The sequence below is a fragment of the Thamnophis elegans genome, chromosome 4 (genome assembly GCF_009769535.1).
Source record: "Thamnophis elegans isolate rThaEle1 chromosome 4, rThaEle1.pri, whole genome shotgun sequence".
Taxonomy (NCBI): domain Eukaryota; kingdom Metazoa; phylum Chordata; class Lepidosauria; order Squamata; family Colubridae; genus Thamnophis; species Thamnophis elegans.
In genome coordinates, this window is record NC_045544.1 from 116,586,517 (window position 1) to 116,610,490 (window position 23,974).

Sequence of the window (23,974 nt, forward strand, 5' to 3'; positions counted from 1 at the left end):
GAAGACCACGCCCTCCCTACCGAGAATGGTGGCCGCCTGGGCCAAAAATGTTCAAAAGAATGTTCAGGATTAGATTTGAAGGCATTGCGAACTTCTCCGGCAGCTAATTGGCCATTATCGCTACCCGTTGTCCTCGAACCTGTTTCAAGGCGTCCTTGCAAGCGCCGGTTGCCAAGGAAGCAGGAAGAAGGCGGGAACGGCTCAGCCTGTAGAGGACCCCCGCTATGGTTCTGTAGGCTTCTTCCGGTAATTCGCCAGGTTGGTCCCGTGTATTTTTCTTGGAGAATGAGAGAGAGAGAAGGGGAAGAGGAAAGGGAATCTCATCTTGATTTTTGCACCTATCTAGGTTAAATGCAGCAGCTGCTGCAAGGCCAAAGGTCCAACTCAGAGGTCTTCAAAGTTGGCAACTTTAAGACTTGTGGACTTCAACTTCCAGAATTCTCCAGCCAGCTATAGCTATAGCTATAGCTGGCTGGAGAATTCTGGGAGTTGAAGCTCACAAGTCTTAAAGTTGCCAAGTTTGGGGACCCCTGCTCCAGCTCCTTGCAGCGGCTAAGAAAACAACAATGTATTGGCTGTAAGTGCTGCTCAGAGATAGACTGCATTTGAGGGGTCCTTGGTGCTGTCTGAGCTTGGTTGTCCCAAGGGTGCTTTTTTTTCAAGAGGCAACTTAGAATTAGAATAGCAGAATTGGAAGGGACCTTGGAGGTCTTCTAGTCCAACCCTCTGCCTAGGCAGGAAACCCTATACGTTTCAGACAAATAGGTATCCAACATTTTCTTAAAGACTTCCAGTGTTGGGGCATTCCCAGTTTCTGGAGGCAAGCTGTTCCACTGATTAATTGGCAAGAGCCAAGGTGGCGCAGTGGTTAAATGCAGCGCTGCAGGCTACTGCTAGATCAGCAGGTCAGCGGTTCAAATCTCACCGGCTCAGGGTTGACTCAGCCTTCCATCCTTCCGAGGTGGGTAAAATGAGGACCCAGATTGTTGGGGGCAATATGCTGACTCTCTGTAAACCGCTTAGAGAGGCCTGAAAGGCCTATGAAGCGGTATATAAGTCTACTGCTATTGCTATTGCTATTGCTATTAATTGTTCTAACTGTCAGGAAATTTCTCCTCAGTTCTAAGTTGCTTCCCTCCTTGATTAGTTTCCACCCATTGCTTCTTGTTCTATCCTCAGGTGCCTTGGAGAATAGTTTGACTCCCTCTTCTTTGTGGCAACCCCTGAGATATTGGAACAATGTGCTCTACATGGGGCTGCCCTTGAAGAGCATCCGGCGACTTCAGCTAGTACAGAACGCGGCCGCGCGAGTGATCGTGGGTGCACCTCGGTTCACCCACATAACACCTATCCTCCGCGAGCTGCGCTGGCTACCTGTCGATCTCCGGATGCGCTTCAAGGTGTTATTAGTCACCCATAAAGCCCTGCATGGTAGTGGATCTGGATACTTGAGAGACCGCCTTCTGCCAATTACCTCCCTGCGACCAATAAGATCTCATAGATTAGGCCTCCTCCGTATTCCATCGGCCAGCCAGTGCCGGCTGGCAACTACAAGGAGGAGGGCCTTCTCAGTAGTAGCCCCGACCCTTTGGAACGAGCTCCCCGTGGAGATTCGTACCCTCTCCACCGTCCAGGCCTTCCGCACAGCCCTTAAGAACTGGCTAGCCCGTCAGGCCTGGGGACAAAGATAGCCGCCCCTCCCGAATGATGAATGTATGTTGCTTGCTATTTTATTATATGTCTCTATGTCAATGTTTGTATTCCCCCTCCCTGATTTTATGTGAGCCGCCCTGAGTCCCCTCAGGGAAAAGGGCGGCCTACAAATATTAATAAAATCTCTAAAAAATCTCTAAAACACTGCTATCATGTCTCCCCTAGTCCTTATTTTCATTAAACTAGACATACCCAGTTCCAGCAACTGTTCATGTTTTAGTCTCCAGTCCCCTAATAATCTTCGTTGCTCTTCTCTGCACTCTGGATGCAGTATTCCAAGTGTGGCCTTACCAAAGCATTATAAAGTGATCTTCACTTCACGTGATCTTGATTCTATCCCTCTGTTTATGTAGCCTAGAAGTGTGTTGGCTTTTTTGGCAGCTGCTGCACACTGCTGGCTCATATTTAAATAGTTGTCCATTAGGACTCCAAGATCCCTCTCACAGTTACTACTGTTGAGCAAGGTACCACCTATACCAGTGATGGCGAACCTATGACACGCGTGTCAGTGCTGACACGCGTAGCCATTTGGGGTGACACGCACAGGATTTCATGCGATTCATCCTCGGCTCCTGCACGGCCGCCGAGGATGAAAGAATCTGTGCTGGAGGAACGGGGGGAGCGGGACGTGTGATCTCCCCCACCCACACTCACTTACTGTATCGCCGCCGCCCCTTTCTGAGCGCAGGGGCTGCTGGTAAGGCGTGCATGCCGTGCGCACACACGTCATCAGCGCGGCGAGGGAGGACCCGCAGGAGAGGAGCGCGGGAACAGTGCGCTGTTTATTTATGAAAAGCTGTACAAATTTAAACTCTGCAAGTTTGAGCATTGCTCACTCCATAGCTCAGCATGCAAAAGCGCTTAATGAGGGAGAATTTATTAAAGAAACTCTCCTAAGATGTGCGCCAGTTCTATTTCACGATATGCAGAATAAAGATGCAATTATTAAGAGAATATCTGAGTTCTCTTGGGGCGGGCTGGAGCGGCATGTTGATGAGGACGTGGAGCTGGAAGCAGCCAACTCCACAGCCCTGGTTCACGGCACCCCAAACAAGTTCAATAATATCAAGGGCAACATATGAAATCGACTGATGAACAAAGAAGTTACTAAGCAGGTATATTAAATAATTTGTTTTTAGTTTATTAAATACAATTATATATTGCAATTATACATTTTTGTAGTTTAAACTATAAATTGCGCAAAATTATGTTTTTGTCGAAGTGACACACAACGCGAGTTATGCTCGATTTTTTGCCGATTTTTGACACACCACGCCAAAAAGGTTGCCCATCACTGACCTATACTGTACCTGTGCATTTCGTTTTTCTTGCCTAAATGTAGAACTTTACACTTTTCACCACTGAATTTCATTTTGTTAGATAGCATCCAATGTTCAGGTTTGTGAAGATCCTTCTGTATCTTAAGCCTATATTCTGGAATATTGGCTATTCCTGCCAGTTTAGTGTCATCTGCAAACTTGATGAGTTCCCCATTTATCCCCTTGTCCCAACTGGACTTTCTGGGGGTTTGTTTTGGAAGAAATTTCGCTTATCATCCAAGAAGCTTCTACAGCTCTGGATGAGAAGCGAAACGTCTTCAAAGAAAAACCAGAAAGTCCAGTTTCCTCTTGGAAAAAGCACCTTTGGAACAACCATGACCTGGATGATTGAGAAACTCCATAGACTCTGAGCTTGATTGTTTTCTTGCAGATGTTTCATTACCCAAACTAAACGCCTGCAAGGAAAAAAAAGTTCAGAAAGCACCAAGAACCCCTCATTTCAGCTCTGACCATACACTATCGATAGATTACACTACATGAGGAGCCCTCCCAATCCTGTTTGTGACATTTGGGCAGCAGAACAAAGCTGGATCCAAATTTTACAATGTCTTCGTTGCCTTTCAATCCCTCAGTGATTGTCAGAGCTTTGTATAACTATAAATCTTTCATATCAGTCACGATATTTTCTGAACTTTTTTTTTTGAAAGGAATTTTTTACATCTGTGTGATTGATTTTATAGATTGTTAAGGATTTTAAAAATAATTAGCATTTTTATAAGGAATTGTAGCAGATGATCAGGTATTTATACTTTAATCCATTCTATTTCTGGTTACAACTTTTTTTTTTTGCAAAAGGTTCCTGGCTGTGTGTCTACCATGTTTTCAAAGTCTTTGTAAAGAAGAAGCAAACTGTAACCTGTCAATCCTTTTGCTTAGTTACATCAATGACAGAATGATGGCAAATTAGCTTTAATATAAGGAAGCTTTATTTCTGATAATCATCTCTCTATGTGTTTCTTCCAGATATCCAATATTGGGGGCAAACAGCATTTTTGTGCTGCCTTTTGAAAGACAGCTGGCTATATAGACACACCTGAGTTTGTTTATCAAATTTGTATGGTTACTCCTCTCACACAAAGTGATTCTGGATGACATACAATAAAACCAGTAATTAAAACATTCTGCAAAACCAATTGAAAAAAATAAACATAGATAAAACAAAACCAAACAAAATGATTCCATAACTTTTAAAAAAAGATAACCTTAACACTTGTATTCTAAGCATTGTGCTGATGAGTGAATTGCAAATTCTAAACATGCTCAGAAAATTAAAATTCTTATGCCAAATTAAGTGTCTTTCAGCTAAGAAAACAGAATGTGTTTATGCTAATGGCAATTTAATATTTGGTAACTTTCAGTAACTTCATAAACAACAGGAGCTTGAGCTTCTGAAAATTATGATGGAGCTGCGAAAAGCAACTACAACCACTATTCCTTTGGCATCCCACCCACAAATGGCCAAAAGTGATACAAAGTCCCCACAAATACAGGTATTGCACAACATCAACAACTTCTATGGATTTTATGTGATGAAATGCTAACATGTAATAAGCTTGCCAATTCTAGCATTGCCAACCTGTAATTTTTTTTAAATGTGAGGGTGCTGATTCTTAGAAACATATTGCATGGGATTTGTGCTTTTAATACTAATTATCATAAACCCGTAAGTAAAATCCTGTCTGGATTTCTTTTTATGTTTTCTGTCTTTAAATAAGTTGCATACAACCGCTTGCATTTTTCCATGTATGAATTGAGATATAAGGCCTATTTAGATTGTTGGAGGTTCCTCAGAGGAATATGATAGGGATTGTGGAAACCTATGGCCCATACCTGTCTTCTTTCCTTCCTTTTGCAGAGCAACTATTATTACTCCCCTAAAGTTAGTATGGTGTATTTTGGGCTATATAACTGCTCTCTTTGTGGAGAAGCTAACAGATAATGACGTTAGTATAAAGTGGATTAATTTTTAATTATTTAGTTTACCTTTTAGTCAACTGGCTTGCGAAATAATTTAAGAGCCTTGTAAGCTGCTTATTCTGTGCTTGTGCAGAGAAACCTGAGTAGGTATACTAGCATATATAATGGTCTCCACTACCACCTTTAATCCTCACCACAATTCTGGGAAGCCAATTGAACTGCTAGGGAGTGATGGGTTCAGTTATCCAATGGTGGGTTGTAGTTGTTTTTGGTTAAACAGAGATTTGCATTTAGGTGATTTTAATCCAATACTCACCTTGTAACCACACTGCCTATTTTAAATGTTTGGAACAGCTGCAGTTCAGCCGGAATGCTCCCGCGTTGCCTGAAAACCTGTCAATCCACTACACCAATCCCTGTCCAATTGTCATAGAAAAGTTGAAACACTCAGCAACTCAACAGAATCAAGGTGCTGGTGATGATCTGAGGGGCTCTGTTGAATTCTCCATTGTATCTGAAGAGAAGCTCAACCTGGCTGTTCAGATGGCCAGAAGGGATGTGAAAAGAAAGCACCTGCAAGAGCAAATGAAGCAGCATCTCACCAAGATGAATAAGTGTCCTGTGGGATTTAGTTGGGGAAAGGACTTAGGGAACGCTGCGGTGTTGAAAGCATCTAAGTCCCACCTGAAATATGAACACCAGCTTAATAACCCTTCTAAGATGGAGAGGAACAGCACTGGGGCAAAAGTCCTCCTTTATGATCCAAGTCATGTGAACTCAGAACCCGTTTTGTCTGATTCTCCACCAACACGTGATCCAGGACCTGGGCCCAAAAAGGAGGAAGACAAATGTGCCATAGAAATCAGAAGGCTACAAAAAGAGCTTCAGACTTACATTCAGAAAATTGAATTGCTAGCAACAAAAGGTAAGGGGGGAAAGCTGACGTAAATGAAAATGCAATATATGACAGTAGAAGAGATACAGGTCACTCTCTTGGCCTAACAAGCTAGGTACCCACATATAAGTCTCTGATTGGTAATGCAGAAGAATCTTCATGGATTTTGTTTCCCACTGAAGGGAGGCTTTGAATTCAAGGCAACCTTGAATTTCTTGTAGCAAGTCCTGAGAAGTGGGTAAAAGATTAATCTTACGGGGAAAGAAAATGGTGACAAGCAAATTGACAGCAAAGAACAATGAGTCTTTGTAATTGTTCCTGAGTTCCAGGACTTTGTTGTAAAGGTTCTCAAGTCTAAATGAGGCTTATAAAGAAGATTTGAGTAAGCACGAGGCTCTGTGCCTACTATCCCACCCATTTATCCTGCTAGTCATCTCCCAGTTCAATATAAAGAAATGTTCGTAATAGTAGTACTTGACCAGAGACTATTTTTGTCTTTTTATTTTGAAATATTTTATTTTCTTTTCATAACACACACTCACATGTATACTATACATAGCCCATATCATATAGTATTAAATAATAATTACATCAGTTCCTCTTGTCAATAATGCCCCCCAAAATAGGAACCCATTATAGCTCTTCTGCTCTCCATACACCTCTTTCTTCTACCACCCTCCAACTTTCTATCTTCCTTCCATCATCCCCCTCTACTCTACTTCCCCTCCCCCTCTACCACTCCTCTCTCCACAATCCACTCCCCCCACATCCTTCTCATCTCCCCCCCCCACCCTCTCTCCCATCCCTCTCTGCCCATCTTTCTTCTTTCCAACTCCTCCTCTCCTTGGTGTATTTCCGCTACATGTCAATATGCTTAGCCTATCCTATTTTTAGAGAAAAAGTAATAATAGTAATAGTGGTAAGAATATAAAATAAAGAAAGAGAAAAGAAAAAAAGAAACAGTATACATGTGGTGTCAAATTACATTGAAATCTAACACATCTCATCTAACCTGATATATCCCCCCCCGACCCTCCACAACCTACACCCCCCCCCCCCCGGTTTCCCAGAACCCATACACGGTATAGATTTTTAACAAACACAGTCTAAGACATATTGGGGGAAAAAAGGAATGAGAAATTAATAGCATCTTTACATTGAACTTAGCTCCTCCTTGCTAAACTAACTTTAAACAATTTAAATCATTCCTGATCTTAAGCATAGGCTATCTGGAATTTCTTGGTCCCGTATTTATTTTGTATATAGTCAATCCATTTTTTCCAGTCTCGTTTATATCTCTCATTTGAGTGGTCTTTAAGATATGCAGATATTTTAGCCATCTCCGCTAAATTTGTGACTTTCAATGTCCATTCTTGGATTGTAGGCAAGTCTTCCTTCTTCCAGTATTGCGCCACCAACAATCTTGCTGCCGTTATTAAGTGCAAAATCAAGTTAATCTCTACCGCTGTACAGTCAGTAATTATACCTAACAAAAATAACTGAGGAGTAAACTTTATCCTTTTTTAAAGAATATTTTGTATAATCCACCATATTTTTATCCAAAATGCCTTAACCTTTTGACAAGTCCACCATATATGGAAATATGTAGCATCGAGAGAACCACATCTCCAACATTTGGGTTGTAAATTCGAATACATAGAAGCCAACTTTTTAGGATCTAAATGCCATCTATAGAACATCTTGTAAAAATTTTCTCTCAGATTTTGGGCTTGTGTAAATTTCACATTTCTTACCCAGATTCTTTCCCATGTGTCCAACATTATTGGTTCTTCAATATTTTGAGCCCACTTTATCATACAATCTTTAACTAATTCTGTCTCGGAATCCATCTGTACTAATACATTATATATTTATATGCATTAAACTTTGATCTCTTATTTGTTTAAATAGATTATACTCAACTTGCATGAAACCAATTTTTTGATCTGTTTTCCACCTGGCCTGTAACTGCCCATACTGGAACCATGTTTGAATTACCTTTTCCTCTTTTAATACATCTAAGGGTTTTAGTTGTAGTACCCCCCTTTCTAGGGTAAGAAGCTGTCTGTAAGTAATTCTATCCTGTTTTTGTGTTATGTTCATATTTTCTATTGCGTGTCTAGGAATTGCCCACATGGGTATCTTGTCATTTAATTTGTATTGATATTTTTTCCAAACCCGCAATAAAGCATTCCTTAAAATATGACTTTTAAAATTTATGTCCACTTTTTTGTTGTATAACAGGTAAGCATGCCAGCCATATACCAAATCATGTCCCTCGATATTAAGTATCCTGTCATTAGTTAAATCAATCCAATCACTGATTACAGATAATACTACTGCATCATAATATAATTTTAGGTTGGGTAATTTCAAACCTCCCCTCTCACGCACATCCTGCATTATTTTTAACTTTACTCTGGGCTTCTTTCCTGCCCATACAAATTTATTAATACCCTTCTGCCATTCTAGCAAATTTGCATCTTTTTTAAGTATAGGTAGCTCCGACCCTGTGGAACGATCTCCCCGTTGAGATTCGTACCCTCACCACCATCCAGACCTTCCGCACGGCCCTTAAGACCTGGCTCTCCCAGCAGGCCTGGGGATAAGTTTTTAAATTACCCGCCCGAGTGTTGACTGTTGAATGCAAGTTGGTGTTTTATTATCTATCTTGTTTACTCACTGTTTGTCTTGTATTCTTGCATCCCCTTCCCGTGATTGTAAGCCGCCCTGAGTCCCCTCAGGGAGAAGGGCGGCCTATAAATCGTAATAAATGTCTAAAAAAAAAAATGTCTAGGTAACATTTGGAAAAGAAATAAAAATTTGGGTAGGATATTCATTTTCACTGTCAGAGACTATTTTTGTCAATGTTACTAAATAGAGTATATGTACTTTGCAGCCAGATTCTCTCACAGACTGATTAGAGTCTTACAATTGTAGCCTATGTGTTACATACGCTTCCCCTTATTCATTTTTTGAAGTCTGCAATGATACTCTGAAGCACTGATGTTGTGGGGGGGAAAGTATCAACACAGTAACAAATTAAGTATATGTGGCCAGACTGAAGTACATGCTTACTAGCCTATTATGATACTTTTAGTTTCTTCATTTTTGTATCAATGTATGAAAAGGCTTCAGTGTTGTGCCCTTGGACTAATGATCCCATGTGACATAATTTGAGTTTAATTAAGCCCACTGATTTTGAGGCTAGTCGTGAGCTGATTATTTGAACTGCAAGAATTAAAGAGAAGAACTCTTGGAAATCAGTTTTAAAATTTCACACTTGAGACAGTAAAGTGAAGAACTGTGAATATTGCTGACTTCTTTTGTGTAGTCTGGATCTAAGCTGCTATTATGGGTTGTAAAGCATTTAATACAGTTTTTGGAACATTTTTTGATGGCTTTTGAGTGGCACAGACATTTTTCTTCATTATGTCTTCTCAATTGTGTTACACATTTCATGTTTTCTGCACTAAATTGTCAGTTCTTAACTGAGCATAATCAACAGTTTTGCTAAACCTTTTTTCATCCAGAGAGGAGTGAAATATGTCTGGATCCTGAGGAAGAACGCCGGGTCCATATTCGGAGGCAGGAACAAGCTGTGCGCTCTGCCCGAGTGCTCTATGTGCTCCAGCAACAGGTCTGAACAATCTCTGGAAACTTTGGGAAGATATTTCAGACCCAAACTGGGGAATCCAAACAAGGCAGTCTGAACCAGATAGCTTGGTTCCAAATGCAGACTTTATTATGCAGGCAGAGAGTTTTCCAAACTGCATTCTGTTGTTAATTGATTTGTCACATTATCAAACAGGTAAAACAAATTCAAGAAGATCTCGAGAAGCTGAGCCCCCTTAAAGTTAAACATACAAAGAAGGTAAGATGAAATTGCTTTACGAGTTTGGGAGAAAGCTGAGTGATGAGGGAAAAGCTCAGTTGGAGCCTTTGGGGCAGTGTTTCCCAACCTCAGAAACTTTTAAAGATGTGGCTGGGGAATTTTGGGAGTTGAAGTTCACACATCTTAAAGTTGCTGCAGTTGGAACCTCCCTGAAAGATCCTTTGGGAGAATAGTTGGAAGCATGGGGGTAGAAGATGACTTTTTAAACTTTGTGTTCCGTGGGCTTTTCACTGAGCTGTGCGATCTTTCATTCAGACCTGATGTTTGTTACTACTTTGCGTATTGTCATAGCAGTCCGATTTTGTGTTATTCCCCTACAGTTATTCTTCTGATACAGACTAGAAAAACCTTCTCCAATCTTGGTGTCTTAGGTTGTGAGGGCTTCAACCTTCAGAATTTTCCTCACTAGCCATTCTGGCTGGGGAGTTTGTGAAAATGGATTCCATGTATCCAGCCAAGCTGTCAAGGAACTAGTGTTTGAGGATTGGGTGGAATTGCTCTGGGTTTCTTGACAAGAGATTACTTGATTCAAACCAGAATTCTTTTTCCTTTGTGATGCAGTCACACGCTATGGCCAAGCTGGCAGCAGCTCACAGAGGTGCCATCCGAGCTCTGCAGATGTTTGTCACTCATTTTGCTGACCAGTCAGAGCAGCAGTCTGCCTCTGCGCATTGTAAAGAGCTGGGCAATCTCATCAGGCAGCTCTCTCTCTGCTCTGCTCGCCTCGAGATGGACTCATCCATTCCTGATATCATCATAGATCTGCTGCTACAAATTGAGGTCAGGAGAGAGTGAGTTTTTTCTTTGCTTGGCTTCCTAGGCAGTGTGATATAACCCTTTATGGGGAGGAACAGATTTCCATCATCCAGAGAAGGCACAACCCCTTTGAAATAAGTGTTAAATAATGGCATGTTTTGGCATTTGATTTCTAAGGAATGAGCCATTGCTCTTTACTTTCACATTGAATTGAGAATACGTTAAAGGTATCTAAACAGCTGCAGTGGCGCAGTGGTTAGAGTGGAGTACTGCAGTGCAGGCTACTTCTCCTTAATGTTGGCTGTCTGCAATTTGGCAATTCAAATCTCACCAGGCTCAAGGTTGACTCAGCCTTTCATCCTTCCGAGGTGGGGAAAATGAGGACCCAGATTGTTGGAGGCAATAGGCTGACTCTGTAAACCACTTTGAGAGGGCTTGAAAGCACCGTGAAGCGGTATATAAATCTAAGTGCTATTGCTATATGCTACTAAAATGCTTAGTAATTTTTAACTGGGTGAAATGGTGCATCACAGGCAACCATTTTTGAATCAAGGATCCCAAATGGACTAACTTGCAGAATGTGTCTAAAATCTGGAACTCAAGACTGCTGTGGAATTGAAAGTTGACAAATTTTATAAAACATGTTATGATAAAAAGTATCCTAAAACATCTTATGACATAATATAAAATGTCAGAAAACATTTCCTGTGCTGATGTTTGACTCTGCTCTGTAGTTCATTGTGGGCTATTTTCAAAGCAGATACACCTTTCCAGTAAAGGCAGGACATTAGAAGTTCTGACATTTTTTAAGGCATTGAAGAATCTGGTGAAGAAATATATTTAAAAGGATGACTCAACAGATCATCAGTTGTCTCATTTAAAAAAAAATGTATTGTGCCCATGGGATGAGTAATATAATTACGTTATCTTAAAATTATCCCTAAATCTGTTAGCAGACAGTGAGTATGTTAGCCAGATAGCATTTTTTTCTTCTAATTTATTCAGAGGTGGTTTTGCTTTTTGTCAATTAAGAAGGCTGAACATCCACCTGAAGTTTGCATCCTGTGGGTTGGATTGTGGGTGTTCAGTGTAAGATTTTTGTGTGTTTAACTTAATACAAATTGCTATGGCAGGACTTGGACTCTGTGTTGTCCAAAAATGAATCCCCCAAGAAAGGGCAAGAATGGCTCTCTGCCTCACAAGTTTATGCGCCAAAAAGTGCCAACAGATTGCCCAAAAAACAAAAGAAACCTTGTGCGTTGGACCGAAAAAAGTCTTCAGTGGCTCGGAAACTTCTTCCCGGTGAGTCTTCTGGGTGCTGAGTTGTAAGAAGTCTGATTAGTAATTCTTACATATTGTGTTTGATTTCTTCCCCAGAAAAATTGTAGATCCAGATGAGTTGGGAATGAGTGAACTTGTAACTTAACTTCTGGTCCAATTGGATGTTCAGAATTCAGGATGTTCAGAATTGAATATTTCAGAAGAAGATGCTGAAGGGGGAAATGGTTATTTGGATGATTATTATGTAAAGAGACTCCTGCTTCCTCTTAAAATTATTCCCTCTGCTTCCTATCCCTAGATCTTACTGTAATTAAGTCAAACTCAGTATATTTGCCTCTGTTTTTAGTATGCCTCTGCTGCATACTGTTTTTTTCCTGTCCCTTATTTTAGATAGTAAGTGCCCTATGGTATGCAACTATTCTTACCTCTCTTTTTTTGGTAAAGTGTCATGGGCATATAATAAATCAATATAATATGTGTACCATTTGTCGTAACAAATTACTTCAGATGAATATCCAGAATCTGCAGACCTGTTCCAACATAAGACAATCAATCACTGCAGCACAAGAGCCCAGGAAGACGCACTCCCTGTTGAGCGAGGGGCAGTTGCACGGTGCAAGGGTGAGGCCGTAAGGAGATCAGGACCCTTGAAAGCAGGTTCTGGTTCAGAACAGAAAGCAGGGACTCTGAAGAAGAGAGGAGGCTTGTTTTCCCTCAGACCTCAGGTATGGTTATATAATCATCAGCTTCTACTCCTCTTCCTTTGTCTCCAAGCTTAATTTTAGGTGCTGTGAGAGACACTTTCTCCCCTGATGTAATGTCTTTTCCTCCAAAATCATAGTGATTGAAATGAAGGCTTTAATAGATGTTGTTGTGTAGGAAAAACTGCTAAAACGTGTCTGGAAACACATATTATTTTAATGTTTTTGTTTCTCTAAAGGGTAGCTGTCGACCTCCCAAAACAAAAACAGTGCAGCCTGTAGCCAAACAAGCCCGCTTTCTAGATCCCACCGTTGCATTCCGGCTTAAGGAGAGCAAACCACCTGTCCGAGATAATAGGACCCCATGGATGCCTCCCAGTGTCAAGTCTCCCCTCCACTCTGCTCTGCGGTAGGTTAACACCCTTGCGAGGGCAGTTGTTAGGGGTGTAAACATCTACAGTGGATTATGATTCTGACGATGGTTCATTTATGACAGATGGCATAATAGCTTAATAGAATAGGGGGACCTTGGAGGTCTTCTAGTCCAACCCCCTGCCTAGGCAGGAAACCCTACACCACTTCAGACAAATGGATATCCAACATATTCCTAAAAACTTCCAGTGTTGGAGCACTCACAACTTCTGGAGGCAAGTTGTTCCTCTGATTAATTGTTCTAACTGTCAGGAAATTTCTCTTCAGTTCTAAGTTTCTTCTCTCCTTGATTAGTTTCCATCCATTGCTTCTTGTTCTACCCTCAGGTGCTTTGGAGAATAGCTTGACTCCCTCTTCTTTGTGGCAGCCCCTGAGATATTGGAACACAGCTATCATGTCTCCCTTAGACCTTCTTTTCATCAAACTAGACATACCCAGTTCCTGCAACCGTTCTTCATATGTTTCAGCCTCCAGTCCCCTAATCATCTTTGTTGCTCTTTTTCTGCACTCTTTCTGGAGTCTCCACATCTTTTTTACATCGTGGCAACCAAAACTGGATGCAGCATTCCAAGTGTGGCCTTACCAAGGCATTATAAAGTGGTATTAACTGGTCTTGATTCTATCCCTCTGTTTATGCAGCCTAGAACTGTGTTGGCTTTTTTGGCAGCTGCTGCACCCTGCTGGCTCATATTTAAATGGCTGTTCACTAGACTCCAAGATCCCTCTCACACTTATTATGTTGAGCAAGGTACCAACTATACTGTAGCTGTGCATTTCGTTTTTCTTGCCTAAATGTAGAACCTTACTCTTTTTACCATTGAATTTCATTTTGCTAGATAGCACCCAGTGTTCAAGTCTGTCTAGTATAGTTTCTAAGATTTTACCTGGAGATTGAAACATTCAGAACTGCTGTGTACTAAGATGGATCAGATATTTGATTAATTTGGTTCAGTGTCTTCTTCATTCTGCAGAATTTCAGATATTTCCAATGGTCACCAAGTGATAATATGGAATGAACACAGAACTTTCTGAATGTAAACTTAGCCATGGCCCTCACCATTTCTGAGATCCTTTTGCGTTCGTATACTACAGCAATTGTCAACCTCTTGTGAGGAGGTCCTCATGTTCTTTGGAGACTTATTCCTGTCCCTCTTTCTGGAATGCTTGAAGAAGTGTTTTCATTCACCAGATGATGTTTTCACCAATGTCAATAATTAATTTATGATGTGGAAATTTATAATTGGTGCCCCTGGGATGGCAACAGCAACGATAAGCTTGCCTTGTTATTTTTCTTCTCCCACTTAAATTCAACGTTCTTGTAGGCACCTGGAGAAAAATCCTGAAAATCCTGAGCCATCTCTGGAGATAGAGACAAAGGAAAAAGAAACACCTGAGAAAGAAGTGCTCAGGTAGGCCTGAAAGGGAGGGTGGAAGGTTGTGGATTTTTAAATAGTTGCATTTTGGGAATCTTTCTCTGCCCCCCACCCTTCTGTTTCTCTCTCTCTCCTTTTCCCTCTCCTTCCCTCCTTGTGCCTTCAAGTAAATTTTTCATGCCTGGTCAAATCCTTGCAATGTTCTTTGGCAAGGTGTTTTGGAGGTCATTTGCCTCTGCCTCCTTCTAGGGTTGAGAGAGAATAGCTGGCCCAAGGTCATCCAGCTGGCTTTGTGCCTAAAGAACACATAGGCTCTTGGTTTCTGTCCTGAGGCCTTAACCACTACATCTAACAGGCTCTTCTTCATAGATACAGATTTTTTTTCTTTGTCCCCAACATATATCATTTGTCATTTTAAATTTGGACTGAAACCCATATGGAAGAACATTTACTTTGGAAATAGATCTGAATTGGACTTGGTTTCCTCGACCAGCATAGAATATAGCAAGTAAAGGAAAACTAGTTATGGGGAAAATGTGCCAATATCCTAGATTTTATATCCTGTCCAAAAAGAAGCAGTTGGGATGATTTCCCAAAATTATGAGAGAAATGAGAAAACTCTGCTTTGCTTCCATCATTACTTGTTGTTTATTAGTTGAACCTAAGAAGGCTGTATAGTAGGGCAGTCCCAACTGCCATGTTTTCATAAAAAGCTGTGTGTATACATTTCTCATGTGTTGCTTTCTTTGAAAACTATATGTAAAATTAACAAAGTCTTTACACCTGCTTGGTACTTGACCTTGTCTTGTCAGATGTCGAGAGTAGAGCAACATTTCACAAGAATATTGCGACAGAAAAATCTCACCCTCTTTCATTACTCCCAGGGAAATAGTCACCTGACATTATTATTTCATCTCTTCTGACAATGTTCGGTATTATAGTCTTCAGTACTAACTTGGATAGGAGCAGAGGTGATGACCGAGGCATCGGTTGGCTTTTCACTTTTGGAAAAGGCTTCCAGTTTCTGTGATTTTGAGCTGTGGGAAGAAACAAAGCTCCAGTCCCCTGTGTCTATTTCCCTTTGTGTACTCTTTTGCATTTGGTGAGGAAAGAATTAAAACCTGGGCTATATTTTGCTGTTTCAGTCTTATCTCTCAGGAATGCATTAAACAAGGAATGCAAATGGGAAATGGGAATTTTAGGCCCTTCCATATTATTATAAAAGCCTGCATTCTGAAAGGCATAGGCTTCAGAGTGCCTGGTCTGGAGAGATGCTGAATTATGCTGTCCTATTATTGTTTGGGTGTTCTGTTAGTCACATTTTTAAAAGATAACATGAGTCATCAAATTGTCACTGTGCTGTATTATTTGAAAAATTTCAGAGACAAAGGGGCTTCCCCAACAGAGGAGGTGGAGCAAGCTGACCCTGAGGGCCTGGAGCTTCTTTTGGAAAAAGCGCAGGTAGAGTATCACAGTCTTCCTCTTTTCCTTTTGATTTTCTTGACATATTTCCTTGTTGATGAGATGAAGAAATAACTTCCTCCTTTCTTTCCAGAACTTTTATGAAGAGCACCTCAAGGCTGGATATTTCACATAAATTGAGTCTGACTCAACTCTTGCTTCCAAAGTCTTACCTCTTGTATTAGCCAGGACTACAAGTAAGATTTTGCCTCGGCTAAATAGCAATAAGCCCTGAGACTTACGTACTGCTTCACAGTGCTTTGCGGCCCTCTCTAAGTGGTTTAAAGAGTCAGCATATGGCCTCCAACAATCTGAGTCCTCATTTAACCCACCTCAGAAGGATGGAAGGCTGAGTCAATCTTGAGCCTGGTGAGATTCGAACTGCCAAATTGCAGGCAGCCAGCAGGCAGTAGAAGTACTCCTGCAGTACTGCACTCTTACCACTACGCCACCGTGGCTAAATGCAAGAAGTAAGGCTTATAAGGCAACAATTGAGTCGTTCTTATTAGAATTCATTCATTCATTCATTGAACTTATATCCTACTTTTCACATAGGAGCTCAAGGCAGCACAAACAGTCCTTCCATTACAGGGCAATGACGACGCTCAAATAAGGAAGTTTGAAAATTTTGCCTTTCTTTATGAGGTACTTCATGTGTTTATTTCCCTCTCTATCTTTTCAAAAATACCTGTAATGTAAGATGACAGATGCTGTAGGTATATGCTCGTCAATCCCTGCATTACATAATCGGGCAGACCTGGGAGAAAAATGGCTAAAAAAACGGAACAGAAAAGGCAGCATCTGAAGTAGATGTTGAATGTGGTTAGGGGGGAAATGAAAGCTCCATTTTTGTAAACAAATATGGCTCTCAGGTTTAATTTCTTCTCAGTTGCATTGGATGCCATGTTGGTGAAATAAATCACAAATCCGTGTGAAACCACCACTCCCCACCTCAGTTGTTAAGCTCACTTGATTGTTAAACAGTTTCACCTTGGGCATCCAGTGTGTGATAATTTATGCAAAAAGTGTCAGACTTTACAAAGTAATTAGAAAAAGTGCCAGACTTTTCTTCCTGCTTTCTTTTGAAATGGGTTATGTATTTAACCATCCCTATAGCCTAAAGTAATTTAGCTTTGCAACGTTGCTCCAAGAGAGCATCTTGACAAAAAAAAAAGAGCTTTAAAGGATTCTAAAGCCAAATAAATTTCACCGTAGGGGGAAAATACTTCCACATACTCATTTTTAGTCTTTTTGCCACTTTTAATATTCTGTAAGGCCAGAAGAAATCAAAATACAGGATAATAACCCAGAACAATATATTTCAATGTTCAATCATAATTTTCACATGACACTAAATTTATTAAAATAAGAGTTAGCATAAGTTATATAATTATCCTTTTTTGTGGCAGCATCTATATTGTGGAAATAGTCGTTCTGGGGAGACCAGGCTGGAGACAAGCCTTTACATTTTTTCAGAGCCTTCCCTTGATTTGAGTTGTGACCAATTTTATTTTCTTTAAATTCTTCCAGTTATCTTTTTCTTTGTGAATGGAGTTGTTTTATATTACATTTTTCTAATTAGAATAGATCCATGCTTCCATAAAAACGTGATTCATACTTCTGTGAAATCATTTGAACTTTATCATTAACTTTTTCTGAAAGAGCAACTGACCAGGGATCTCCAATCTTGGCAACTTTAAGGCTTCTAGCTCTCCAATCTTGGCAACTGTAAAGCTTCTAGCTCTCCAATCTTGGCAACTTTAAGGCTTGTAGACTTCAATTCCCAGAATTCCTCAGCTAGTTGGCTGAGGAATTCTGGGAATTGAAGTCTACAAGCCTTAAAGTTGCCAAGATTGGAGACCCCTGCTTTAGTATGTCAGTTATCCAATAATAAATTAGTTTGGAGTGTTTTCAATTTTGTAGCTTGGAGTTAAGAGAGCTGCTAAGAAACTATAAATGCTCTTAAACCGAGTTGGCCCTTCTACCAGAAAGTCTTAATTCAGACTGAGGTTATGTCGGCCACCTTGACTAACTGATATACATTTGTTTCATTAGAAATTGAATCCCTCCTTAGAAAGAAAGACTGGTCATAGGGGATCTTTGTGGTATAACCATTCAGCACTGGGCACTTGAAAATTACAATGTACCTCTAATACTGCAATGTTACAATTCATGGAGCATGATTTGGGGTCACGGAAGATGCTTTGTGGCTTGGCTTCTCTCATTCTCCCAGTGGATATTTTGTGTGTGGGCAGGTAGTTTTAGAGAACACAATAAGCTATTGTCTCTCCCTCCCTCTCTCGTTAGGATGCAACAAGCTTACCAGGTATTCGTTTGGAGGATTGCCATCTGGAACAGTGCAAGAAGATGGAACATGAGGCTCTTTCTGCACTCAGCATCTCTGACCTAGAGACAATGATGAAGAGGATGGAGGAAATAGAGGTGCATTCATTTGTTGGTTGCTGACCTATACCTGTGCATCAGGTTATTGAGCTTTGATGCCTCTCAGCGGTCAGGCACTTCAAGCACTGAGCTCAAGGAATATCTTGAGAATCTGCTGTATTTTGCTGCTATGGGCGCTGCATTTTGTCATCCTTACAAGAGAAAAAAAACAACCTATTTGCTGTTTGTACCATCTGGTATTTTTGCACAGGTTCTGCTCTATCCTTTCTTCCATGAATGATGCATTGGGATTGTAATTCTCAGAATTCCTTCTCAACCAGCATAGAGTGTCAATTGGGGAAAGCTGCCTTGTGCCAAAATTTGTGTCTTAGATAGATTCACTAGATTTAGGGTTTGCTCTGCTCTCCTTTACTGAAGATTACTTGAGATTTCTGATGGTTTTATTTGGAGATACCCAAACTGCTAGAAATGTAGAGACATTCATGCTGGCCAATACTCCCATTTCTCCTGCCCTCATTCATCATCAAAATTTGATACCCAAATTGGACACTTGGGATTATATGATTTTATGTTTGTTTTGTAATTTTATTTTTGTCTTTTGGTAGGCTGCCCAGAGCCCTGCTAGCTTGTGGCAGGACATTAATACTGTATATTTATTGTATCCTGTACAAAAAGTATTGTATAAAAGTACTTTTTTCCAGAGAGAAAAAAGATAACTTCTCCCATTCTGAATTCTCCATTAACTAAAGTTTCTCATTGCACAAAATAGAGTGGTTTGCTTTGCTAGGAATGTTTTAATCTGTCAGTCTCCCAGTCTTTCCCAAACCCGGTCAAATTGACTAAAATATTGTATTAACACCGGGTTTATCTTTCTATATTGAAGCACTATCAAGAAACTATACGCAGACGATATAACCAGATTGCTTATGCCGATGTTGATTTCTGGGTCCAGCAGAACAAAGGTGAGTTTCTGGTTTGGTTTTGCATTTTTAAGAAATAACAGCTGAGCAGTGAATGGTTCTCTTTCCTCCTCTAGTTTTGAGTATATATTTTTACATTCTTAATATGTGTATATTGTAGAGAGGAAGGAAACAGACATGATTGATATAATGTAGTCTTTGGGATAAACTCATGGTCAGCAATAAAAATTAGAATAGAATAGAATAGAATAGAATAGAATAACAGAGTTGGAAGGGACCTTGGAGGTCTTCTAGTCCAATCCCCTGCTTAGGCAGGAAACCCTACCTCACTCCAGACAAATGGGTATCCAACATCCAAATATTCCATAGATTCTTCTTGGCTTATGTTTCTATAAAAATATGTTAACTGAATGGGGAACATGGAATTTGAAATACATTAGGCGCTTGTCTACTTTGGTATTGATAAGGTAATTATTTTTCTAACAATTCCTTCTCCCAGAGGAAGAGTCTGTAGTGAGAGACCAACAACCTGCCGTTGTTCATCCCATCCAGATAACAAAACTAGATAATCACAAAGAGCCACAAATAGCAATAGTATTAGAAAAACCCTTGGATGCCAGGTGAGTAACAGATTTAATAGCTTGCTGTGCTTAAACAGCATCATCTTTGTTTATGCTAAAAGTGGATTTGCTCCCTTGGTTAGAATGTATGGGGTGTTTAGGAATAATCAAATTATCAAGTAATGATAGTAAGGACGGTGGGTTCCTACTGGTTCGGACTGGTTCGGCCGCCTGGGTCGCTGGAACCAGCAGCGACCCAGGCCTGCCATGCCCCTGAACCAGTTCCCCAGGCAGTGCCGCCATCTTGCTTTTCAGTTCTGCGCATGAGCAGAACAATTTTAATTGCACTGCGTGTATCAAGTGTGCACCTGCATGCAAAGCAAGCACACGAGCAAAACGGTAGTAGTGCCCGTCGGAACCCACCCCTGTTTAAGGACTCTGGGAACTAGATAGATAGGAACGTTAGTACTAAATAGACTGAGACAGTTCTATCTTGCCCACAATTTTGTTTCACATGATTCCTCAGAGAAGTTTTTGAGCAGAGCAAAATTACATCTTTCAACATGAACAAATGAATGAAAGTCGGAAGGTGGGCTGAAGTGAAAGAGAAGCAGCTTTTCTTTCCTTGACTTTTCACCTTCTCACTGAAACTTGCTTGGCTTTATTGTTTTCTTTAATTGTTCGGGAGACAGATAGCCTAGGTCTAAAACCAGTAGTTGAACTTACACAAGAGATGGGCTAGAAAGGAACAAGTACCTACAATGGTCTGTTTTAAGCTTAAGTGAGAAGAATAAGCCAAGCTTGCTAAGGAGGCAGAGGACTACAGAAAGAATTAACAGCTGTACTGTGGTGAGATCCTATTGGTTTTGAAATATGAATTTGATTTAGGGGTTCTAAATCCTCGGCTCGGGGAAAGAAATGGGGGAGAAGACAATTGCTATTGTGCCCAGCCAGCTTGCTTCTCATAGGTGTTAGTCATAACAAGACTGTCTCAGTGAAGTAGAGGCTTTTGGTCTGATCCAATTTTAGGGCTTATTTTTTTCCTAATTCTGGTTGTATTTATGCTTTCAGCACTATTGATGAAGAGCTGTCAGAGCCCAGGAGTGGGACTCTGCAGTCTTTTACACATCACATCCCCCCTGAGAAAGAGTCTGGCACTTTCCTCTCAGTACCGAAACAAGTTCTCCAAAGCCTCTTTGATTATGATGCCCGATACCGGCAGCACCTAAAGAGCATTTTCCTCGAAGAGGTGGGGCAGTTTAACCCTTGGAACATTGCAGAGAGGTATGGGGAATCTTGGTGTGCTTGCTTTCTTTGTATCTTCTGGAGGGATTTGCTTTTTTTATTTCAAAAACCCATACTTCACTGTCGGAAAATGGAGTTCCCTTGGATGGGGAATTCTGGGACTTGGAGTCCACACATCTTAAAGTTGCTAAAGCTGAGAAACACTTAAGTCATAGATTGAAAAGAATTGTGTTGTGGATTCTTTTAGTGCCACCAGGTGGCAGTCAATCTCCTTCTGTTTTTCCATTTTTCTGCCTTTGTTTTTCTCCTTTCACAATTTTCCAATGGGGCAAAAAAAATAATTGCTTTGTCTAGTTAGAATATCATTTAATTTTTCAGACTAATTGCTGCCTTCTTGAATATCTGGTCACCTTCCTTCATATTTCTGTTTTAGAGGGATTGTCAAGAGTAGCTGCTCTCACCGTTTCTACTTCCTTCCTTATAGCTAATGTTTTTGTTCTTGTTTCCTTCAAGCCCATCCCCAGTGCTCTTTCTCATACCTCATTCACATATATGTGGAATCCCTTTATAGTAAGGTCATGACTATGGGGCACCAAGGGAGGGTTGAGGGAGCAGTTCCCCCAGGTACAGGCAATAAAAAGGACGCTGCTGAAGACATCAGATTAATCAGGAGTCAAAAGGGGTTGCTGCTTCCTATGCCCTGATCAGCAGTTTGACAGCAGTGTATCTGCAGTTTTCTTAGCAGCTTTTTCAGAAATGGCCTGCCAGTTCCTTCTTGCTGGTTGTAGGGAATGGTGATGAGGGACAGGAGGAAAAGAGCTGCTATCCAGACTATGGTCAGGAAAAAACAACAACTCGAGTCCAGAATGGAACTGAGCAAATTGAGGCACCACAGTCTTGAAACCAGGAGACTCTCAGTTCTAGTCCTGCCTTAGCCATGAGAGTTGGCTAGGTCAGTGTTTCTCAACCTTGGCAACTTGAAGATGACTGGACTTCAACTCCCAGAATTCCCCAGCCAGCGAATGCTGGCTGGGGAATTCTGGAAGTTGAAGTCCAGACATCTTCAAGTTGCCAAGGTTGAGAAACACTGGGCTAGGTGACTTTGGGCCAGCCATTCTCTCCCAGCTCACCTCACCTCACCGGGTGGTTATTGCGGGGAAAATGTGAGGAGGAAGGAGTATTAGTTACATTTGCCTCAAGTTATTTATAAAAAAATAATGAAGGTGGAATTAAAAAAAATATTTTTTTGAAAAAAGCCCAGTGATATGAGGAAACATCTCATGCAACACTCTCCGTAGTTCTCAGAGATAAAGAGAGTGAGGGATGAAGCACATTCTCGCTTGAAAGATGTTGTTATGGTATCTTATAACAACAGTAATCTTGGCCTTGCATGACTTTGCTTTCCTAGTGTGGCCTTTCTTGAAGGGTTGAAACCAGGACCGAGGGAAATGACGGGAGGTGGGTTCCTGCCAGTTCTAACCTCTTCTATAGAAGAGGTTCCACAAATCTAGCGTGCCGTTTAGAACCAGTTCCAGCTCCCTCCCCCTGCCCGTCCGCACCAAGCTTGCCCCGCCCACCGCTCACTGATTGGCTGGCTCACCAATCGCCCACCCGCCTCTAAGAGTTCTATCTAAACCTTAAAGTCTTAAAGCTGTCAAGTATGAACACCCCTGGGGGTTTTTTCCTAAAGGGTTAGGGGTGCAAGGGTCTTGTAACTTGACAGCTTTAAGACTTGCGTGCTTCAAATGCCAGAGTTTCTGAGCCAACATTTTGGTTGCTAAGCAAGAGCGTGGTTAAGTGAGTTTCACCACATTTTACAAGTTGGCCACGCCCACCCAGTCACATGACTGCCAAGCTACTCCCACCTGGTCATATGGCCAGCAAGCTACTCCCACAAAGCAGGTCACACCTACAGAAGAGGTTCTAAAAAAATTTGAAACCCACCACTGGTCTACATGCTGCTGCTATGGATCAGGTTGTAAGACAGGGGTGTCAAACTGGCAGCCCACAGACCAGATGTGTCACACGCAGGCCATGCCCACCCCACCTCTACGAACAGAAAAAAAATGTCACGGAACGTCACATGACAGCAACATTACGGCGCAAGTTTGACATCCCTGTTGTAGAAACTTTGGAACTGAGGTCTTGGCTGCTGAGCTATTTTCATTTCTTTCCTTTAGCCTGGCAGAGGAGCTGACAGAGGAAATGTTGACAGATGTAGCAGCTGAGCTCCATGGCTTCTGTGAAGACTATGCAGAAGCTGTCTTCACTTCAGAGTTTTTAAAGGTGGCTGAGTAAACCAGGGCCTTCAGTGAATACTGTTCGGCGGAAAGATTGAACCTGACAAAGACCAGTTCTCAGGAATGAAATTTGACAATTCATGTATTACTTTCTATGTTCCTTCGTGGGAAGGCTGGTACTGGTGGAATAAATAAATAATATTGGGAGAATTCTGATCCTTGAAAGCCTGGGGAAAAATACCCCTCACTGTTCCTTTAAAGAGATGTTACGCATTCCAAAGCACCTTTCCCCAATCATTTTCAAAGCACGCACAGCCTTATTGTCCATTTCATGATTCATTTGGGCTGAGCATTTGACAAATTATTCCCCTCCAAAGTTCTTTCTATGTCTTATAGAAAGGATCACTAGTTTCTTGGCTGAATTCTTACAGTGGCAGCCATCTTACAAGGATGCTCATTACTCAAGGGCTGAATCCAGTTAGTTGAGGCAGTGACAGAAAATGCCCCAGCTTTGTATTGTGGAGAACTCATTCTTCGAGATACTACAAGTTCAGTTCTGGATTCTCTACCGCTGATGTTGATAACATAGTACCTCATTTTACAGTATTTCAGTTAATGAAAAAAAGTAGGTATCCAATACTTGAAAAAGTTGCTAACTCTGAGATTGTAAACCAGTTTTTGGAAAGGAATAAGGTACTTCTAAAATGTCCAAAAATCCGTGGGGGAAAAATCTGTGAAAACCCTGTTAGTGGCTAATGGCGACATAGGTTTGGTGAAAGACTTCCAACGGTGTCCATATTATCTGGTGGAACTTTGGATGTCATTTCTGTTTCTCTTCTGTT

General features: G+C 41.0%; 1 protein-coding gene across 1 annotated transcript; it reads left to right on the forward strand.

Moving 5' to 3' along the window:
- Window positions 1-63: 63 nt before the first annotated feature.
- On the forward strand, window positions 64-23,575 carry KIAA0753 (KIAA0753 ortholog). Its single transcript, XM_032216247.1, has 17 exons — window positions 64-258; window positions 4,412-4,543; window positions 5,325-5,895; window positions 9,399-9,505; window positions 9,677-9,739; window positions 10,322-10,540; window positions 11,650-11,818; window positions 12,305-12,522; window positions 12,738-12,907; window positions 14,253-14,339; window positions 15,686-15,764; window positions 16,320-16,409; window positions 18,072-18,206; window positions 19,051-19,129; window positions 19,587-19,707; window positions 20,719-20,931; window positions 23,073-23,575. The coding sequence occupies exons 2-17, from the start codon at window positions 4,451-4,453 to the stop codon at window positions 23,188-23,190; spliced, it is 2,532 nt and encodes an 843-aa protein (XP_032072138.1). The 5' UTR covers window positions 64-258; window positions 4,412-4,450; the 3' UTR covers window positions 23,191-23,575.
- The last annotated feature ends 399 nt before the right edge of the window (window positions 23,576-23,974 follow it).

Excerpts from the sequence above, each read along its gene's own strand:
- KIAA0753 (XM_032216247.1), top strand. The coding sequence starts at position 4,451 with ATGATGGAGCTGCGAAAAGCAACTACAACCACTATTCCTTTGGCATCC. Across the intron at positions 18,207-19,050 it reads AGAGGATGGAGGAAATAGAG|CACTATCAAGAAACTATACG; the intron begins GTGCATTCATTT and ends TCTATATTGAAG. Across the intron at positions 19,130-19,586 it reads CTGGGTCCAGCAGAACAAAG|AGGAAGAGTCTGTAGTGAGA; the intron begins GTGAGTTTCTGG and ends TCCTTCTCCCAG.